The 21,094-nt window shown below is 41.3% G+C and overlaps 1 protein-coding gene across 1 annotated transcript in view; it reads right to left on the bottom strand.

The window, feature by feature from the left end:
• fras1 (Fraser extracellular matrix complex subunit 1) overlaps positions 1-21,094 on the bottom strand; it is a 198,592-nt gene that overhangs the window by 42,068 nt on the left and 135,430 nt on the right. Inside the window, 9 exon segments of the mRNA XM_040003499.1 lie at positions 2,412-2,602; positions 7,909-8,041; positions 9,229-9,391; positions 11,900-12,051; positions 13,729-13,976; positions 14,199-14,327; positions 14,442-14,573; positions 17,957-17,989; positions 19,139-19,276. Of these exon segments, the coding sequence (XP_039859433.1) occupies positions 2,412-2,602; positions 7,909-8,041; positions 9,229-9,391; positions 11,900-12,051; positions 13,729-13,976; positions 14,199-14,327; positions 14,442-14,573; positions 17,957-17,989; positions 19,139-19,276 (1,319 nt within the window).

Here is a 21,094-nt window from a genome sequence, read left to right as displayed (position 1 = left end):
CCAACAGAACACCAGCTTCACAAAGCAGATCTCAAACAATTTCTGTTAAATTATTTTAAGTAATGGCAGATTACTCCTGTTCCTGCTGATTTTATTTTTATTTGTGATGTGGTCCAATTTTTGGTTTCTGTCCTGATGCTTTGACATCTTCCAAGGTCTACTCAAACATTTTGCTTGTATTCGCTCAAAAATTTAGACACAGGTGACCAGGAATAATCAGCATATTTCACCAGAGATGTATAATCTTTTCAGGTCCCTTGTTGGGGAGATGTTTTCCTTCAGTCAGCCAAGTGGTGTGTCTGCAGGCTTTCCCTTAACTGCAGACTCGTTGGCATATTCAGATTTTTGTCTTATAAATGCAGATTACAATGTGGTTCTGTTTGGTTTGTTTCACACAGCCACAATGTTCAGGTGTTAAATATAACGGTTTTGTGACATATCTGTGGTTTGTTATTGCCAACAAAGTAATAAAGCAGAAGCAGTCCTCCTGGTGTGGGGATTTCATATTTTTTGCCAGGGGTTGTATACTACCACCTCTACATTAATACACACCGTGAAAGATTTATTATATACAGGTCACGTGTTCAAATACACACACTCAACAAACTTAACAGCTCACTGACAGCCCCATCAATCCAACTCAAGACCTAAAACAGGCTTAAGTGATGGATTTGGATGCTCAGTTTGTTTATGTGTTTATGAAGGAGAAAAAAACAGGGACAGCCTGAGGCCATAGCAGTTTTTCCTTGGAGGAAGCCCTGTGCTGCTCAAGGACAGCAGTAAAAAAGAAAAACAAAAGCTGAGTAAGACCTTTTTTTTTTTTTAAATTACTAATAGAGCATGGAGCTGTTAAGACCTTGTTTCATCTCTTTTCATCAGCACAGACACCACTTAATCAGCTCAAACTTTTATGGGTGTGCACCAGCTTCAATTTTTAAAAAGTGTTTTTGGTCTTTTTCAAGCTTTTATCGTCTTCTTTTGAAGAAACGAAAGCATCAACGGGGGCGACTTATCTAACTGAAACTAATTAAACTTGGTGATTTGGACTGATGGAGGTACAGGGTGAAGTGCAACTGTTTCCAAAATGAAGCATTACAGGCATAAGACTGAAAAATGTGTTACTTATAAAACAATGGTTTGAAACTGACAGACAGAAGGACGTGAACTTTACCTCAGACCTAGAATATTATGCAGTCCTGTGAAAAACTAAGTACATACCACGATTCAATAGCTTTTAAAGGCGTGCTTGAAATTATTGACATGTTAGACGAGTCATTTTAAGCCAAACTTTAGCTGTCAGCAGTCAGATGACCTGACATTTGACTCTAAAATACTTTGGTATACAAATGAATTCATGGCTGACTCAATGTCCAGGGTGCCAGGGTCCTCTGGGTCCAAAACGAGCCCAAGTTATCGTCCGTCCACCACTGAGCTGACAGTTGGTAAGAGGTCTTTGTGCTCATATGCTGTGATGGTTTTCACTCGTGGTGCAGTGCATCATGGTCAAACATTTCCGCTCTGGTCTCCCCTGATCAAAGGATTTTGTGGTTCGTCCAGATGCAACTTTGCAAACCTGAACCGTGATGCCAGGATGGTCTCTTTAGAGAGAAAATGCTTTTTCCTGCTAACATTTCTAGTCTTTCTGAGAGTGTAAACTTTAACACTATCATAAACTTAAACATTTAACATACTAACTGTGTAGTGTAAGATTGAGCTCTCAGTTTTTTGTAATTTCTGAGCATATGGGTGAATTTGTTGGAATGTCCACTCCTGACAACTGTTTACTTGTGAAACGTTTGGGAATGGCCTTAAAACTCTTCCTAGATTCATAAGCTGATGTCTTTCCTCCTAAACACACCTACAGACCAGCAAACTCCCAAAATATCCACCATTATAGAGGCGCTCACACTTGCTGATGATCAGTTAACCGAGTGCATTTGATTACCAGCACTTGACTATGACTTACCCTGTTAATTCCCATGGACGCAATAAGGATATAGTTAGTTTTTTATTTATTTAAGCAGCAACGTCTGTGGTTAGAAATGAATTTTGCTGAGAAAGAAAACCATTTCTGTGCTAACCTAGCTAACTGATAACTGTCCTCCCTCTTCTTCATCACATTTGGCTAAAAATAACACAAACAAAATAGTAATGCCTTAAGACGGCAAAATGGGGCTTCTCAAACCAAGGCGTTGTGTCATTGTGGTTACTTCTGCCATAGAAATGAAGGAAAGTGCAACAGTATATTTAACACAAACACCTTCAAAAATTAAGAGAGTTGAAACAAAATCTTCAAAGAAAAACAAACTTCCTTTATTTTGAAATACATTCTTAATTATACATTAATCAAAGTCACTTATAATGATAGTACTGCAAGATTTAGTAGTAGTAGCTTTTTAGTTTTTCCTTACCTGGATGTCAATTTCCACACTGAAAGCTTCCGTCTGACTGAGCCCGTCGCTGATGTAGACGCTGAAGATGTCCTGCTTGGTTTGAGGTTTAAGCTGGCTCTCCTGGACGTAAGAGATATGGCCAGATGTAAGGTCCTCCACAGAGAAAGGCACGTCAGGGGTGACGACATGTGAGCCGCCAACAGAGCTTCCTGATTGACGAGAGAACAGAGGAAGAGATGCAATTTAGAAAACAAAGAGCACAGGAGAGCCACCTTTGTCCCCAAAGCCACTCTGCTTTGTAACTCCAGCAGATAAGACCATTTCCCGCACCAGAAACATAAATTTCCTTCGGGATTAATAAAGTATTCTGATTCTCTTTTTATACTACCGACACTTTATTCACTCTTAGTCACTTACAGTTATTTATTCACCTCTCAGTCACTTTAATTTTAAACTGTGTAATTTTAAACTGTATTTACCGTATATTCTGTGTATGTATTATCTCACTCTTATTGCCTGTTCTTATTGTTCTTATCTTCAACGTTATGCTGCTCTGTTCTATGTTAATTGCCCCTTGGAGATAAATAAAGTCTTTCTGATTCTGATTCAAATTCAAAGTGCACAAAATCATTTTATTCATTAAATCAATCAAATTTTTTATTAAATTCTTTCTTTTAGTGTAAAAATGATGATTTGTCGCATCGTCCGGTTGTGGCTACACGCTGAAAAAAGCCATTTCTACACTGGAACATTTATTATACTGCAACAAAGAACTCATAAACCTCTCAGGTGACCAGTTAGCAGGCCATCACTTATATCCTCTGACAGCTGCAATGACAGCAATATTTGTCTTCTCCGTCCCATCAGGCTTTTCATTTGACTTCAGCCGGAACTGTCTGGTAGTTTAGATGCATGGACGGTCTTTACAATTCTCCAGAAAAGCACACTTTGGCTGTGATGACACGACCTGGCTGTCCTCAGGTTGAAGGAGAGTCGCCTTGAATACTTAACATCAACCTTGAAATCTCTGAAGTTTGAGAGAAAGTATGAGTGTCTTTCTTGCAGAAGACGGATGACTCCGCACTGAGCTGAGTCAGGGCTCTGGAGGGAATAGCTGGTGTGTGTGTACTTGTATTTACTTTAGTGTATGCGTGTAAATCAGGCCCAACAGTAAATCGCATCACATCACATCGCCTCATCTGCCTGTTTTACGGTGAGCATCGGGAGCCTCTTATCTGAGCGGGAACCCTCACAGAAGTGTAATCAAAACAGGAAATCACCTGAAGCCACCGGGGAATTACAATTTTTCCAGAATCATTTCTTTTGGTTGTTCTGTTCTCACACGTGGCATCTGCTGATCTCAGATTCACAGCACCACTCCTGCAATCACGCCACTGACATCTCTGTGCATCGCCGACTGAACAAGGCTCTGAAAAGGAATGTGGGTCGAAAACAGATCCAGTTGTTCAGGAACGTGATGCAGGGAGTTAGCAGGCTGGAATATTAATCCCAGAATTGTTTTTTATTAAATTTAATTAATTTTATTTTAGGATTAATTATAGTTACAGATGATTCTACACTAATGGGATCTGAATTACTATATTCCATCCCTACTTCTCTTTTAATGCTGGACTCAAAAGCACGATTATGATCCATCCTAGATGATGTGGGGCATTTACTCTTGTTCGATGATGAAAATAAGAAAATGGGTCATGCACACGGCAGTTTATGGTTCCTATCTCGTTCACAGGTATCCGGTTGTACTACAAAGCAGATCGTAGTATTACACAGATAAAATGGCCCAATGGGCACCAACACCACAGATAGTTCAGGTCTAGTTCAACTCAGAGCGGCTGCCAGTGCCAGCGCACCTGTAAGTGTAAGCAGGTGTGCCCTACCTTGGACCTTACCGATATCTGAATGCGTGAGATATGTATTTTGTAAATATGATAATAAACGCGATTTCACTGTGTAATTGTGTAACTTTATTAGCAGCGTCCTCCTGAAATGCGCCGACAACATTAAGAGTAACATCCTCCTCTCTGCCCTTAATGCTCTCTGGTTGCTATGGTAACTATGGTGGTAAATATTTCTTTCAAAATAAGACACAGGAGATGATAAAAACACTGAAAATCACAAATTTCACACCTGAGCCTCAACTCTCTCGGCCCGGTACCGGTCCGTGGCCCGGGGGTTGGGGACCGCTGATCTAAGGAGTTTAAATAATCATGGGAGTGAGTAATCAGAATAATCCATCCGTTTTCTGCTACTTATCTGAGTCTTACACAGGGGGAGCAACTGGGGCTGGAACACGGAGACATTCCCAAACCAGCTGTACTATAATTTTAGACAGAAAAGGCCAACAATCAGACAATCTGCTACGAACAGCAACTGGTGATGGTGGGCAAAAAGAAAGGAAGAAACCACCGACAGAACCAGGAAGGGAGTCACTTTTGTCTCTTTCCATTTCCTCTCCTGACATCTACAGAGAAAGACGAACACAAGGAGACAAAGCGGCATGTAAACAGATGGGGAGTGACAAAGATGGGCTGGGAGTTGTTTACTTTCCTTCTAGGACCTCAGGGGCCAAAATGAGATTGGCCGTATTCCTTCCATGTCAGCTTTATATTAAAGTAATTATTTAAATTCAAATTGGAAAATGTCTATACTGCATTGCAGTACGTGTGCCTTCCTCTGTGCTAATCACCAAACTATTATGTATTTTGTTAAGGGAAAAGCCATTTCCTGCATAAACACTGCCTGTTTGTGAGATTTTTGTTTTTTCCATGTGCATGTTTTGAATTGCTGAATTCATGCAAATGCACAACATCACCATGCAAGTCAGTGTCTTTTGTGCGATGGTGCATCTGCATATCAACATTAAAAAAACCTGTGCATGTTGGTTTTGTTGCCAGCACACTGACGGTGACACTGACTGGCCTCCCCTGTGCCCCGGTGACAGCAGAAATCCCATCACCCGGCACCGCTGGCTGATGCTGCTGAATACCAACGACTCCAGCTGCCATCAAGGACGGGCCGCCGGGACACGGAGAGAAAAGATTGGCGCCAGCTGGTTATCTACAGCTGCAGACACTATAAATATCTGACCCCACAAATTTATCCTTCATTATGTCTGCAGACAATGTATAATAGAGAAGGCCAATTATGGTAAATAAATAAAAGGTAAATGGCCTGTATTTGTATAGCGCTTTTACTAGTCCCTAAGGACCCCAAAGCGCTTTACACATCCAGTCATCCACCCATTCACACACACATTCACACACTGGTGATGGCAGCTACATTATAGCCACAGCCACCCTGGGGCGCACTGACAGAGGCGAGGCTGCCGGACACTGGCGCCACCGGGCCCTCTGACCACCACCAGTAGGCAACGGGTGAAGTGTCTCGCCCAAGGACACAACGACCGAAACTGTCCAAGCCGGGGCTCGAACCGGCAACCTTCCGATTACAAGGCGAACTCCCAACTCTTGAGCCACGATCGCCCCTAATTATCTTATTATTGTTACAACTATGGCTGCACACCCATTAAAAATGAACAGTTTCTTTACATATGCAGATCAGTATGATGATTTTCTGCTCTTAACTGCTAAAATCCGACCAACAATATGATACGATTTACTGGTTTTAATGAGATTTTATTTTTACAAAGGTTTCTTCTTGGATTTGGAGTTTTCACTCACTGCCTTATTCTGTGTATCCCATGGAGTAAATCCATGTTTTCTAAATGCATTGCAGTATTCAGGTCATTTACTGCGGGTTTTGCATGCAGTCGATATCCTGAATGGTGCAGATCATGCAACTCCAGATGCTTTCATTGAGTCTGTCAAAGATAAACAGCAACCGTGTCACACAGCACATGGATGCAGCTCTCTAACCAAGGTTGATAGTCCATTCCATTCCATTCCCATCCGCTTATCCTTTTCAGGGTCACAGGGGGGCTGGAGACAATCCCAGCTGTCTTGGGACACCCTGGACAGTCGCAGGACTAACACATAGACAAAGACATGGGTAATTTAGAGTTTCCAATTAACCTATCCCCACTAACTCCATGTCTTTGGACTGTGGGAGGAAGCTGGAATACCCGGGGTGAACCCACACAAACACGAGAAGAACATGCAAACTCCACAAAGAAAGACCCTGGTGGAATTGAATTCAGGACCTTCTTGCTGTGAGGCAACAGTGCTAACCATCGTGCTGCACGTGGGCATGATGAGCAGGGTTGATAGTGTCAGCTATAATTTAACTTTAATAATTTAAATAATAACCTAAATGCTGAAGCTTTAAAATATGTCCCAAACCAATAGATCATCTTTTATTTAAAGGCTCTGCTTAGACCCAAATAGTGTGAGGATGTGCTTGTTAAGGCTTCAGAAACACAGAATATTCCCCTTCAACACTAAAGTTGTACCTTTTGAAACATGTTGGTTGAAGCAGTAAGACTGATTGCTCAGGAAATACATATTTCTCCCTAGTGACCAGATATTGCCAGGGGGTTGCCAATCTGTCTCTAAGCCTGGGTGACTGAGGCGTGTAGGTCAGATCATATAATAACTTTTAAATCACAAGGTAGTCCCACCCTGCTGTATCATGTTTTTGGACACTAATCGGAACCATATTTTATAAAATACACATCATTCTAAAACTAGAGACTGAGACCATACGCTCATCAGGAAAATGTTTACTGAGAGTTTGGATTAAAGCAGCCAACTTCCTTACATCCATAATTGTCTTTGCAACCAGAGAAGTCACCTTGGCCATCAGAAAGAGAAGAAAGCATAAGATTCACTTTTCCCTAAGCTACGCCCAGCTTTGATTACAACCTGTTCTTGCTAATGTGGGCTCATAATGTCACATCTGCATACAAGCATGATTTCTTCTGGCTGAAAAAAGAAGAAAGCCAAAAACAAGATGGTAACAGCCAAAATACTAAAAACGAGGCTTCACAATCCAGTGGCTGACATCACCGTTCTGTCTATTTTTTATATATAGACCAAAATTACAATTACAGCAAGATATACCATTTTCATTATTCATTCTCAATATGACTTTTCTTCCTACTGTGTTTATATCTATTTCATTTCATGTTGTTTCAGCTTCTGCACTTGCAATGTTACAGTTTCCCCAGAGGGAATCAGTTCCTCTTCAACTCTTGTCACCTTTTTCATTTTTCCAAGCGCTTCCTCTCGGGAGCAGAAGAAAGAGCAGCAGTAGTTGAGTGAGCCTCAACATTGTGAAACTTCAACAATTGCCCCATCTGTACCTGGCTATCTGGCGGCTCTAATCCACAGCACAATCAAGCCGAGACAGATGGCACTGGTACCGCGGGGAATTCACCCGGCATTGTGTGCACAGGAATGTGACGCAAATTGAAATGTGAAAATTATTCAGAGTAACAGTTGCAGTTTGTCACATCATGAGCCAAAGTCAATTCAGCTTCCTGCAACAGTGACCACACTCCAAAATATCTGCATCCCGTCACACAGGCACTTCTCACCTCTCCTGGTGTTCTCAATAAAACCATATTTAGGAGGGCTGACAAGCCAAATCAGCAGGTCCTTCGGGGGCGTGTCCACATCTGACACTGTGATGTCATTGGTAGACAGCTGCACGCGACCGCCTTCCTCGACCTAGACATGGATAATAAGCAAAAATAAATTATTTAATTGGGAGATCCTAGTTTTCTCACTTGAGTCTAAAGTATAGTTACTACAATATAGTCTGTTTAATATTTTAATCATATTATATATTTAAAGCTCTGAGAAAACTCAGAGTGGGCTCGTAAAAAAAATCAGAATCTCAACTCCAGAAAAACAAATCCCCTTTCTGCATTTGAACATGATTAAAAACTCACAAAAACTGGGAATTCAAATCTTTACAAGACCCTTGAAGGATGAGTAGACAGTAGATGTTAAATTATTTAGTGCTCCGTGAGGAGTTTTCTCTTTTCTACCTTTATTGTATTCTTTTAATTTACCCAGAAACAAGACAAGCTGTGAAACCACGGAAGAGGTCCCACTTTGAGGTGTATTGGCTGACCCAGAAAATGAGTTTCTCCCCACACAGCCATGAAATAAATAGATCCAAGAACGAGACATTTCTTGGGGCGAGATTTGACTTCGTATCCTTGATGAAGGGTGGAATTTGTGGAGGGACATCATATCCCAGGTACAGCCTGCAGATGCAAAGCTCTTTCTCTTATCATATTGTTATCTTGCAGTGAAAGACAGGAAGTGCACATTTCTTTAGTGTAACACAATGAGACTGACAAATGTCCACACACATACACAGGGGAGAATGTGTTAAATATAAAAGCATGCTGATGCCATATTCTGCTGCATTTGTATTAGCCCCTGGACTGTGACAGTGCATACCTTTACCCTTATCCATGAGCCTGTAGTTTGTGGACTTGAATGTCCAGTTAGCTCAGCAGGACAGAACAAAGCAAGCAGAAGTAGAGGAGTACGTATCTGTTATTCCCACTCACAGAGGACAATACTCAAACATCGTGGCACGTAAATGCCATTTGCTACATGTTGATGAAGGAAATCCAGCAGACATCAACGCAACTTTCAATTTGGAGCTATTTTTTAAACAAAGACCCTCAAGCGAGCTGATGGAGATCATGTGACAGGAGTCTCTCGCTTCTTTTGTCTCAAATATAAAACAGGTACATTAAATATGATTTGATGCTGTACCTAAGATATTCTTCTGACTAAAGGTAAATATTGTTTCAGCTGGCCTGCTGTGTGCACCTCCGTTAAGTGTGTAAGATTCTTACTTGCACATTTGTATGCAGGACATAGCGTGCGCGTACCTTGATGCTGCTGCGGACAGTGACCAACGGCGGCTGTCTTGGTGCGGAGGTGATGGTGATGGTGCATATCTGGTTGTCAAGGCGATTGTTGTCTCCATCATAAACAACAAAGTGGAAGATATCAGTCACTGGCTGACTTCCCGTCTCTATTGAAGTGATGTACCTGCAGATGGAAAACCTGTTTTAATCACAGTTTCTATTTTCTTCATTTATCCTTCCATTTTCTTATCCAGGTCTGGGTTGCACAGATGCACCAATTTCCTTCTCTCTAGCCTTTAGCTGAGAGACACATGGCCAGATTTACTAATGGTTTACTAATGAGGCAAAAAGCCTTCGCCTCTAGTTCTTCTGGAGGACACGGAGGTGTTTCCAGACAAGCCAAGAGACAAAATCTCTCTTCTGAGCCTCAACTAGGAGGCTTCAATGAGGCATCCTGGTCAGATGCTGAATTCAACTTGCTCCTTTCATTGTGGAGTACCAGCACTGCAACTCTGAGCTCTTCTTGAATTACTAATCTCCCCATCCTACTGCCCTAAGGCTGAGCCCAGACGCCTTTTAGAGGAAGATCATTTCCACCACCTGTATCTGAAACTGCAGCCATTTGGTCACAATACACAGCTCCACCTCATAGATGAGGACAGGAATAAAGATTAGACCATAAATCTTTTTTTTAAATACATACATATATATATATGATGAACAGTTGAGCTAATACAAGGGAAAAAAAGACCTGAAGCCAAACAAAGAAACAAAAGTCTTGTTTTTCCATTCCCATGATAATCAAAGGAAGTCGAGAAGAAAAGCCTCCCTCAGAGAATCACTCAAATGCAAATGCTGCTAGACTTTAAATCAAAATCTCTGACATTTACAAAAATTCTTGAAAAAGGTTTCTTAATCTTTAAAGTGTGTGTTTAATAATGATTTTGTCTGATACAATAATTCTCTTTTAATGGGTACATAATTATCTGTTTATGTGTTAAGTCGTGGATTGATAGAGGACTTGGCACAGATTCGCTTTAGCCCTCTCACAGTGATACAGCTGCTAATCTCTGCAGAGCACTAATAAAACTGAAAGCCATGCCAGTGTAATCTCCTCTAATCCCATTCAATTCTTTTAAAACAATTCCCAGCTCTTGTTTGTAAGAGCCAGCACCAAAGAGACAAAACTAATACAGCCGGTTTGACGTTCGCCCTCAGAGATCGGCCCGTGCCGCAGCTAATCAGGGGCTGCGTTATGGAAATGAAATAGCTAGTATGTGAATATTTATGCTTCATTTTAGTGCCTCTCATAGGGGCCTTACTACCACTTGCAGGTACAATCAGAGCTAAGTTAATTGGCTTTGCTAATGCCAACAGGCTGATTCATTGAACGCAACGGGAGAAAGACTATTGAATAACTTCCAGTTAATACGTTTGTTTTCTTGCCGGGTTTTGGTTAATGTCTGTGGAGCTCTCATTTCATGAGAAGAAACATTAGGATTAAAAGAAAGCAAAATGGATCTGCAAGCTGTTACAGCGTCTTCTGCAGCTTGAAGCTGACAGGGAAAGTGATTCCCGCTGACTCGAGCTGCAATCAGAGAAATTGATTGTGAGTACGACTGCAGACTGAAGAACCCGAGACGGTGTTTTATTGCACAGAGTGGCCTCGACACCAGGCTATTCCTTTACAGCTGCCTCTTTATTAGAGACTTAAAAACCTCCTCCTCTCACCTAAAAACCAAAAGGGTATAAGCTTTTTCTTTATTTCTTTAAATTTTTTCTACCCCCACTCAGTCAATTTTCTACTGCTTATCCAGCTCAGCAGTCCAACGAGTGATGCAGATGCCTCACTGTCCAATGCCACCACCTCCAGCACTTCCAGGGCGACACCAAAATGTTCCCAACTGGCAGAAAGACTTTTTCTCCCCAGCAGGTCCTGTGTCTGCCCCATGCTTGCCTTCTGGTTGAACCCATAACACCTCAACATCTAAGTAAGTCCGAACCCAAGTGGCTCTGAGCCACTGCTTGTTCGAGAATGTGAATCCTGCCTGCTATTGAAAACCAGTCTAAGCATCTATTCATTATTTTTATTGTTGTCATTTTTGCTTTCTTTTTTTAAAATATGTTTTTCTTTAATTTCATTTATGTTTATCGTGTGTGCTTGTGTATACTGGATGAACAGATATTACCTCACTCCATGTTGTTTTCAATGTGCCAAATTTAAAAAAAACTGACTCAACCCAATAAAAATAGATGAAACCACAGCAGGCCTGCAGGTGAAGGTGATAAGACCTCAGCTTTTACATATAACTACTCCTAGTTACTCAAACGCTGTCGCCGTGAGGCAGCCGTTAATAAAAATATTAACATTTTTTGTAGACTCCCATCGAGCTTTGTGAATCTTTATCGCATTTTCACTGACTGCTTCTGGGGACAACCGAGGGTTTTTGAAAGTCATTTTTAGTTCAAGTGCAGATGTTATACTGATATTACAGTTTTGTAAGTCTCTGAAGAAACATTTAAACCTTCACAGAAAGCCGTAATTAAACACCCGTGTCTTTGAGGTGGGGTAAAGTGCTTCACAGGTCACATAAAAACACACCATCGCAACATTTACTAAATGCTGTCCTCGTTGTCTGGAGGATTTTAAACGTCTTAACTAGTCCCACCGAGTAGCTGTTGCTACCCATACCTGATCCTGTGCTTATTGATGTCCTCCATTGTGAAGGAGGAGTACTCCCTCAGCTCCTGGTGCTCCTGCTGGGACTGGCTCCTGGTCAGGATGCCGTACATTGGCACCGACACCAGCTGGAGTCGAATCTGGTCATCTGGAGATGAGTCATCCTGAGGGACCAAACAGACTTTAGTGATACTGTACTTAAAATGAAAACAGCAAGTCTCACCTACAACTCTTTATTCACAAAATTATTCTGTGCTGTAAAATTTCCCTCATGTCACACACATAGGATAAAATGTATAAAACATTGCCTATCTTCCTCCGGTCACCCCCGGCCCTTGGATGGTGTTGCGCATCCATCCTCTGCTTATCCAATTAAGGGTACCTGGGAGGTTGGAGCCTTCCCTTCACCAATCTTTTACAGGGCTATCACATAAAGATAGACAACTATTCACACATGCTGGTAATTTAGAATCACCACCTGCTGTGATCCAACCCCATGCATGTCATTGGACTGCATGAGGAAGTTGGAGTACCTGGAGAGAACCCATACAGACATGGGTTCTCTCTAATATATCCAGGTTTGGTTTTGGGATTGGTAATTTTTTGGAAGCCTGCTAAAGAAAACTAACCTTACCTATACTGTAGGCGTCAATAAGAACTTGGCTCTGTTTATTAAATAAGGGTCACCCAGTCACATCAAAGCTGACTTGTAGCTTTAAAGGAAGACGGGGTTTAAAGCTTGTATCAGTCAGTGGATCGACTAACAGTCAGGTACATCTCAGGCCCCTGAAGATTCTTATCTATATCACACGTTATAAAATCATCGGGTTGTCCATCAGCATGTAGCTTTATAAAGGCTTCATATTTTAATTTCACAACAATAACATCTCATTTATTTCCACAAAACTGGGATGTTATGAGATAAATGATATAAGGCCTTCATGTTGCCTGGCAACCACTTAGCAATGAACTAAAATGACATTTGTATAGTTCAGCAAAACCTCAGCCTTGCAAGAGAGACACACAAATTGGCTGATTGTTTTTAAACTAAGAAAAACACATAAGTGTATTCTTTATTTATATATACAACAACACTCACCTATATTTTTTATTTTTCTCTATGCAACCACATCAAACCATACTGTAGCACAGGCATGTACTAGCAAGATAAATGAAGATGATTTTAAACTGTGAACGATGCAAAGTTTCTCCAATGGAGTCCAAAAATAAAAATATGGAGCTGAAAATAAGCTGAATATGTCTCTCCATCATTGAGTGCCTATGCCTGTCTATTCTAGGGCTGATATAGGGATGGACAGCTGGACTTTGAAAGATAGCACCAGGCCACAGAAGCAGCAAACAGGCCCGGAAAGGCCCTAAAATCATCTATTCGAACCATAGCTCGTGCAATATGCATTTGCTGGCTCATGTCTCACAGAACTGCGAGCATAGTTTCGAGTGGGTGCAATCAGCTCCGACCGCCGAGCCCAAACCAGGACGCGACACAGCCTGGGGACAGCCCATTATCAGATCCTACTGTGGATTTTCATGCATGTTTGGTGTGTTCCCTGCTGCTTGGATTTTTTTAAATCCTTTTTTAGTCATGCTCCGTGTTTCGCTTCTTTTCCACTTTCCTGCATCACCATATGTATTCTTCTCCTTTTTCTTCTTCTTCTTCTGTACACCATGTCTTTCTTTTTAATATTATATCTTTCTGAACCTGCCTGCACAACCTCTCTTTTCCACACAAGACCCCATGACACTTGTGTAATACATAAACCAAAGCTCAGCGTAATTCAAACACTAAACACTCTCACTGGCACGCAGCTCTCCTAACTCACCGTGTAAGCCAGGTGTGAGCGTCTGATGACAGTGCTGCTTTTCTCGCCCACTTCCAGCGAGAGCGTGGCGATGGGGTCCTGCTGTGGCCCGCTGCCTCCAGCGCCTAGAACCACCACCTGCACTACTGTGGCAGCCATGGAGATACCGTCGCTAACTGAGAAGGTGATGGCATCATCTTGGGTGGAGAGCCCGGAGTGGTGGTAGAGCAGGACATTGCGGGTGACGTCGCTGAAAGTGAAGGTGTCACCTGAAAAGACGGAGGAAATGTGGATGTTACAACTGTAGTTTCATGTGTTGATTTTAGTCCTCCTGCTTTTCTGTTACCTTTCCACCAGAGACGCGGTTATACAAGCAGGGAAAAAGAAGACGTGAGGACAAAAAAAACTGACAATAACTACATTTTTGAGGCCACAAAAATATTCTTTCTTCTTAAGCAGGTGGCCAAGCTTCTGTTTGTGTTGTACTTTACCATTAGTCATGCGAATCTTTGTGTTGCCGTCAGTCTTTATCAGCTCTCCATGGACGGGAGCTTCTACCACCTCGAACTCCAGCTCATCTGGAGCCGTGTCAACGTCGCTCACGGCCAGCTGCTGACCGCCTGCATGCGCCACAGAAATGGAGAAGAGTTAGGAGCATGAACAGCCGGCCCTCAACAAGTTCTCTTCTTAAATAGTTTTTGTACGAGCCTGTTTTTGCGTTTATATAATCTTACCGATGGCAGCTTGTCCTCTGACGCTGACCTCCAGCAGAGGGTCCAGAACCTGAAACACCGGCGGCTGCTGGTGGTTTGTCAGCAGCAGGACGGCAAAGTCCAGCTCGGGCGTGGTGTGCTCGCCATCTGACACTGAAGCGCACGCACGCAAGAAGGAGGAGAAGAAGAATATCATTAAAGCAACCACACAGATCATACATGACACAGAGGAAACACACAGACACAAATTAGTCCAAAAACAAACGCACACCTCTAACACATCACTGCTAATTAGCTTCCCAGCTTCTTTTACTTCACAAAGAAATCTTTTTAAGGAAATTTAACAACCTAAAAGTCAAGATTATAAAAATAAAGCACATCATAGAGGCTGAAGTTATTAATTAATTAAAAAAACAGAATCAAGCCAAAAAAGGTGTTAGAGTGTAAACTCTACTTAATGGGGCCACTTGTCACTTTGCATTAACACATGATTTAAAATTGAAACAGCAACAAGCCAACTGTCAAGTGTCAATTTTGTCACCTGGACATAAATGAGAGGGGAAAAAAACAGCTTTATATAAAAATATATTATGATTTTATTATTTTGCTGCTCTTTTGTTTTACCTTTTCAACAAATTCTTCAATAATCTGAATTAAAAAGACAAAATTCCCGAGAGTTTTCACCACTGTGTGACTCTGATGGTGTAGCTCTTAACACATTTAATTGGCAAGTAAAAGGTTGCTGGTTTGATTCCAGCTGGAGACACAAATACCCTTCGGGTTTGTGTCAGCAAGGGTAAAACTCGAGTGGCAACAGAGATATTTTCTCTCTTCCACACATTTCTGATCATTTTAAACTCAAACTTTCTTCCTTCAGACTGAAACGTTTAGGCTTTAGATGAGTGCCGTCGTGAAAGTAAGTGAAGGGCCGCAATTGAAACGACAGTCCCACAATAGTGCTGAATTATGCTGAAGCATACATTATTATCAAGATACAAGGGGACAATTTTCTCTACCCACAGTAAGAACCAATTCATTTAGAAGCACAGGTTTGTACATGGCTACGGAGGCATTTCAATGAAGATACAAATAAAACTACAAAACCTTTAAAACAACATTTATTTGCTGTAACTTTTAACCACAGGTAGAAATTCTTAGAATGAAGTCGCGCTTTTGTCTTTGCTCCAGTAATGATGGATCGTGGTTGAACAGGGTGAGCACTAACCATCAGTGCTTACCCTGATACGAGGCACACTCTGTGCTATAAGGAGCTGTTTTTGTTGTCTGCGTTTAAAAGCTCAACCAACATTATCATTTTAAATCATTTATTATTACAGTTCATGTTTGCATCAATGAATGAAGAAAAAATAAATGAGCACAGACACAAAGTACACGGTTAAACTGATGAACATGAATGAAGTCATCAATCTGATTCAGATTAATCCAATAATGACTGTTTATGAAGTGTTTTATGTACAGTTATTAATTTTAATGATGAATAAACTTTCATCACTTGGAGTAATTGGAATAACTGAGAGGGTGATTTCTCTGAAACACCATAAAATCGTGACACTTGATGAAAACTTATTCACACAGCTCAGCTGACTGAGAGCTGCAATATTTATAGTTTATCATAGTAAGAGTTTGTTTGCACTTACAGTGTAAGTAGAGTGACCTTTGTTTGAACTGAGTTAAACTGCAATACAGACTTATTACAATCATTTGTCTGTCAGATTCAATACAATAAAACTGGTGTTATTGCTTTTTGGAGGGCTGTTTAGCTGTTTAGCTGTTAGCTGTGCTGTAATTCACTGTAATTAGTCTAAACTCACAAGTGGAATTCAGTGTTGTGTGTCTGTTAAGCAATTTCCTGTTTTATTTTGGAAGTCTTAGTCTGATCACACTGTTGTCTTTACTTCCTTTATGACTCTTATTTATTTATTCTATATATTTGCAGCATCTCTGTGCTCGCTGATGCATCATCTTCCCTTCTTGTTTAGCCAAGCCTTCCAGCACTCCTGTTTTTAGTTATATTCCTCTGAGGTCACACTTGAGCTTCTCGTGTACGACCTTTCCTGGATTTTTCCCAGGAATTTTCCTTTGCTTACTCCTTGCAGATCTGTTTGGCTCGCTACCGTTCACATGTATGACCGGTGCCTGTTTTTGCATTTGTTTTAGGTATTGCTGCTTTCTTTCTCAGCCTCCAGGTCTCCTGTCATTAAAGTTAAACACCAGAACAGAAACAGCGCAGTGAGTGAAAGTTCCACTTAATGTCTCAGTTTGAGAGCTGATGAATAATTTGGAACGGATTAAAGCCAGAAAACTGCCACCGTGTTTTTGTCGGTCCACACAATGAATTTCTAAAAAAATATTTAAAGAGGAAAGCAGCAAATGCATGTAATTAACAAAAGCTGATTACTAATGAAAGGTGTGCTTGTAACTAATCAGTTAACTGGCTAGTCTGCTGATTACATAATGAAGACAAGAGGTATGAACCTGATAAAAAATTTAAATGCTCAAATTAAATATAAAAATAATATCTGAGCATGTACAGCAGCTGTTCAGGTAAATGTAATTTATCTTCTGCGCTGCAGATCAGCAACAGTGTCCTGATAACTGCAGCTGAGCTTTGGGTAAAGGTCATTTTTCCTCTTTTAGGGGCCTATAGAAGTCACTTAAGACTGAACTGGAGCAGAGGCTGAAAGCACTGTGTGCTCCCGAGGGCCGACACTAAAGTGAAAAACACTTTGGTGACACCTGTAAACACAGACTGCTGTTGGGGTGGAGTTAGAGGGTGATGGCACGCTTCTAAATGTTCAGTAAGCCTTGTTTTTATCTTAAGGTTCAAGGTCAAAGTTCGAGAACAGAGAATCATAAAGGATCTGACGACTTCAGTTGAAGTGGATCAGTGTAGTAATGGCAAAGGAGTGAAAGAGGAGAAGAGGATGGAGAGAAGCACTGGGTGTGAAAAGAGGAGAGATTAGAGAGGTGATGAACTTAAAAGCTGAGAGAAAGATGAATAGAACAGGAAAAACATAAGAGGTGAGGAAAAATCCAAGGGGAGGAACATTTATGGGGAAGGCAAAAACCAGGAGAGGGGAAACAGGAAACAGGAGTAGGAGAGGAGCAAAACAGAGAGGTGAAATTCAGAGAGAAGAATCTAAAATGTACGATGGAAAAGAGGGAAAAGGAGAACTTTGGGACTGAAAAGGGAAAGCGATATAATTAAGAAAGGAACTGAAATAAAAGTGGAAATGAGAGAGAAACTAATTAAAGGAGACAGGGGGAGAGAGAAGAAGAATAGGTGGAGAAAAGTTGAAGGAGGTGAAGAAGGGAAGATAAAAAAGAAGGAATTGATAGCAGAGGGGAGAAGACGGGAGGAGAAAATGGAGTGTGGAGGAGGAGGTGAGGATTGAGAGAAGATTTACAATGAAAAAGATGAGAAAGAAGAGGACTGGGTGAGGAGGAGACAAACTGCCTCTCTTTTGTCTTCTTCCTCCTCTTACTTTTTAAATTCAGCGAGATGAAGTATTTACCTGTGAAATAAACGCTCAGCGACTCCGGCAGGCCTGTTGGGGTTAAAAACAGAAAGGAGTTACAGCCAGGAAGCGATAAAAGTAAAAAACAGAGGATTCATGCAGAGGTGACGGTGTTTCACTAAAGAGAAAAGCCCTATACTGTATAAACTCAGAGGCAATGAGGATGATTTACTGATGCAAAGCTTCCACTGGAGCTCCATAAACCCAGATTAAGAAAATAAAAGTATGCTTTGATCTCGGATTATGGAAGATCTTTTTAAACGGAGGTCTGCGCTTCTGGAGACGTCTTAGTGTCCTCTGATAGTTTTCGAAATGCTAAAACTCTGCTCTTCCTTGTCCAACCCATCCACCTCTTCAATTACTAACCATGCAAGGCTAATTTTATTGTTAAAAGCTTTGCAAGAAAAAAGGTGATCATGAGTGGCAATAAAAGACAGAAACACTAAAGACTACTCAAACTTTAATAATGATTAACATGTAATACTGTAATATAAACGTTCAGTTAGGACCATTTGTTTTGGGACAAGCAATCAATATGTGATTGAAGTTTGAGGGGTTTAACAATTTTTACACACAGTCTCCCATTTTCAGAAGCTCAGATGTAATTAGACGAACTATTAAAGTCATGTAAGGCTTTAAAAGCTGTTAGGATATCTGTTTTTACATCTAACAGTTAGCTAGTGTAGACGAGGTCCACTCTGAGTGGGGCAAAGTCACAATTTGGTGTAAAAAGGTGTAATATAATTAGAGATTAAAGTCTCAAATTAATGACCAGAAAGTGGACTGTCATGATTTTAGCCCAGAGTGACCATTTTATCAGACGCATCCAGGTGAAAAGGACAGAGTTGTTTTTTAAAACAAGTCAAAAACACTCAGACTTGACACTGACTGTTTACTGATAGCACCTGTGTGACCCTCAGGCTCTGCAGTCGGCCTGATACGACGTGTGGATGCTGCTAATGGCAAATGATTATTGAACCTTGGTGCAAATGGTGTCTGTCAGTGGATAAGACTATTCAAACCCTTTATTTTAGTTTGGGGACCGCTGGTTTAAACAAAAACAAGGACAACAATCAAAGAGGTAAAACAGTGTAATTCAGTGACAGGTCTCTGAACTAAGTACATCTGGCTGATCTGGTGCATAAAGGAGCTGGAGGTGAAGTGTGAGTAACATCTTACCGGTGAAGGAGTACTGGTAGAGCTCCTGGAGGTGTGATGGAGCCTGCGGTGGTCTGTAGATGATCTTGCCGTTATTCACATCAGCCTGAGTGAAATGTTGCACGTGTGTGTATGGCCTGTCCCGATGCTCGATGGTCCCTGGAAACAAAAAATCAGCACATGATGAGATTTTGTTTGAGCGTGTAGCAAGTGAAACAGAACAGAGAGCCGACCGGGTCACTAAAGATGCTGAGAATAAGGCTGGAAGTAAGATGTTAAAGGCCAAGCAGAAAAACAAAACGTTAATATCGGAAATGAAGAAATGCAGGATGTGAGGTCACAGGGGCTGAGCAAAGATGCTGTGACGTCCCTCTCGCCAGTTCATCTCTGCCAGCGCCTCTCAGAGGACACTGAGATGTTCCCAAGCCTGTGTTCCCGCCCCGGGGTCTCCTCCCAGCCGGACATGCCCCAAATACCTCAGATACGAGGTACCCAGGAGGTTTTTGCACATTGGAGTCTGAGGCAACATTTAAACAAGACTTTGTTAGAAGGCTGTTAGCTACCTTGTAGTAAAGGAAAGCTGCATGCCATGCTTTAATTGAAACAATAAGGATGCTAATTTCTCCCAAACAGCTCTTCCCTCTGAAAATGTTTGGTGAAATCCTTTAACTTCCAACTTTATTCTTACAGAAAACCGGAAACTTCAAACTTATTTTGACCAATATATTGCCATTTAACTAAAAAGAACTAAAACTTTCAGGGTTTTTAAAAAAAAAACCTAAAAAAGCCTGAAAAACATTCCCACAAAAACAGAAGTTTTCCTCCTCCTTCTGTTTGGCGCCGTTCAAAAAGTCTACACACAAATTTATCAGTCCATTAGCTGATGAATATGACCCATTGTAAATCGCTTTTCTCTTTCATTAGACAGAGAGCTGAAAATGATGCAGCACTCTGACAGATGGTCCAGCGATGAAATGAATGTCTGAACGGCACATTAAATTCTGCAAAAATGAAAGCAATGCTCATCCTTATACACGGAAAGACGATAATGAAATTATTTTGGAGGGCGGCGACGCTACTGAAGCAGACTTGGAAGCAGAAGGTTGGTAGTTTCTGCGACTCCAAGCTGGGAAAAGCCAAACTCTTGAGCCAGTCATTACAGCTAAGTGCTCTGCAGAACATGATCCCCCTTCCTAAACTTTGTAGTCTCACTTTATTTTATTATACACTAATAAAATGTAACAAGGTGCACTTTATATGCTCTTTATTAGAATGGGAACAAACACAGTTGTGGCCTCATAAGGCTCCTTACACATAAATTATGATCTAATACACTGCTGTTCATTCTAAAGTATACAACACTTGTGCTGTAACACACTAAATTATATCTGGATTAGCCTTTAAAATAGTGACTTAAACACTGAGGTTGGTGGGTAACACGTTCAATAAGCCTTTTACACAGTTGGTTCACTTGGTGAAACTGAAATGAGGCCACTTAAACCACATCAGGTCATATGACCACAGATCCAGGTGTGATATAAATGATATGGCTGCAGTACGAGTCTGTGTTGATGTACTGGTCCATGTACACTGCAACGCTCGCCTACTGTTGCGAGCTGGGAACAAAACCAAGACTGCTGGTAGAAATCAGAGCTGCTGCTCCACATCGAAAACAGCCAGCTGAGGTGGTTCAGGTGGTCCAGCCTCTTGGATGAGGTGCTTCAGGCAACGGAGAGATTGCATCTCTCAGCTGGCTGGATATCCCCCCGAGCAGCTAGAGGAGGTGCCTGGTGAGAGGGAGGTGCGGGCATCTCTGCTTTGACTGCTATCCCTGCAAACTGATCCGGATAATTGGCAGAAAATGGGATTGGAAGGATGCCACTATCCAAAGCTAAAACCACTCTAGGGAAAATGACTTTCTTGGAGACTAATTTGGACACATTACAGGAGAAGCGTGTCGTAACATGATGTGCATGT

The sequence above is a fragment of the Simochromis diagramma genome, unplaced genomic scaffold, assembly GCF_900408965.1.
Source record: "Simochromis diagramma unplaced genomic scaffold, fSimDia1.1 OVJJ01000583.1, whole genome shotgun sequence".
In the NCBI taxonomy this organism is placed as follows: Eukaryota; Metazoa; Chordata; class Actinopteri; order Cichliformes; family Cichlidae; genus Simochromis; species Simochromis diagramma.
Note: the sequence above shows the minus strand (reverse complement) of the source record. Positions and strands in the feature narration are given on the sequence as shown.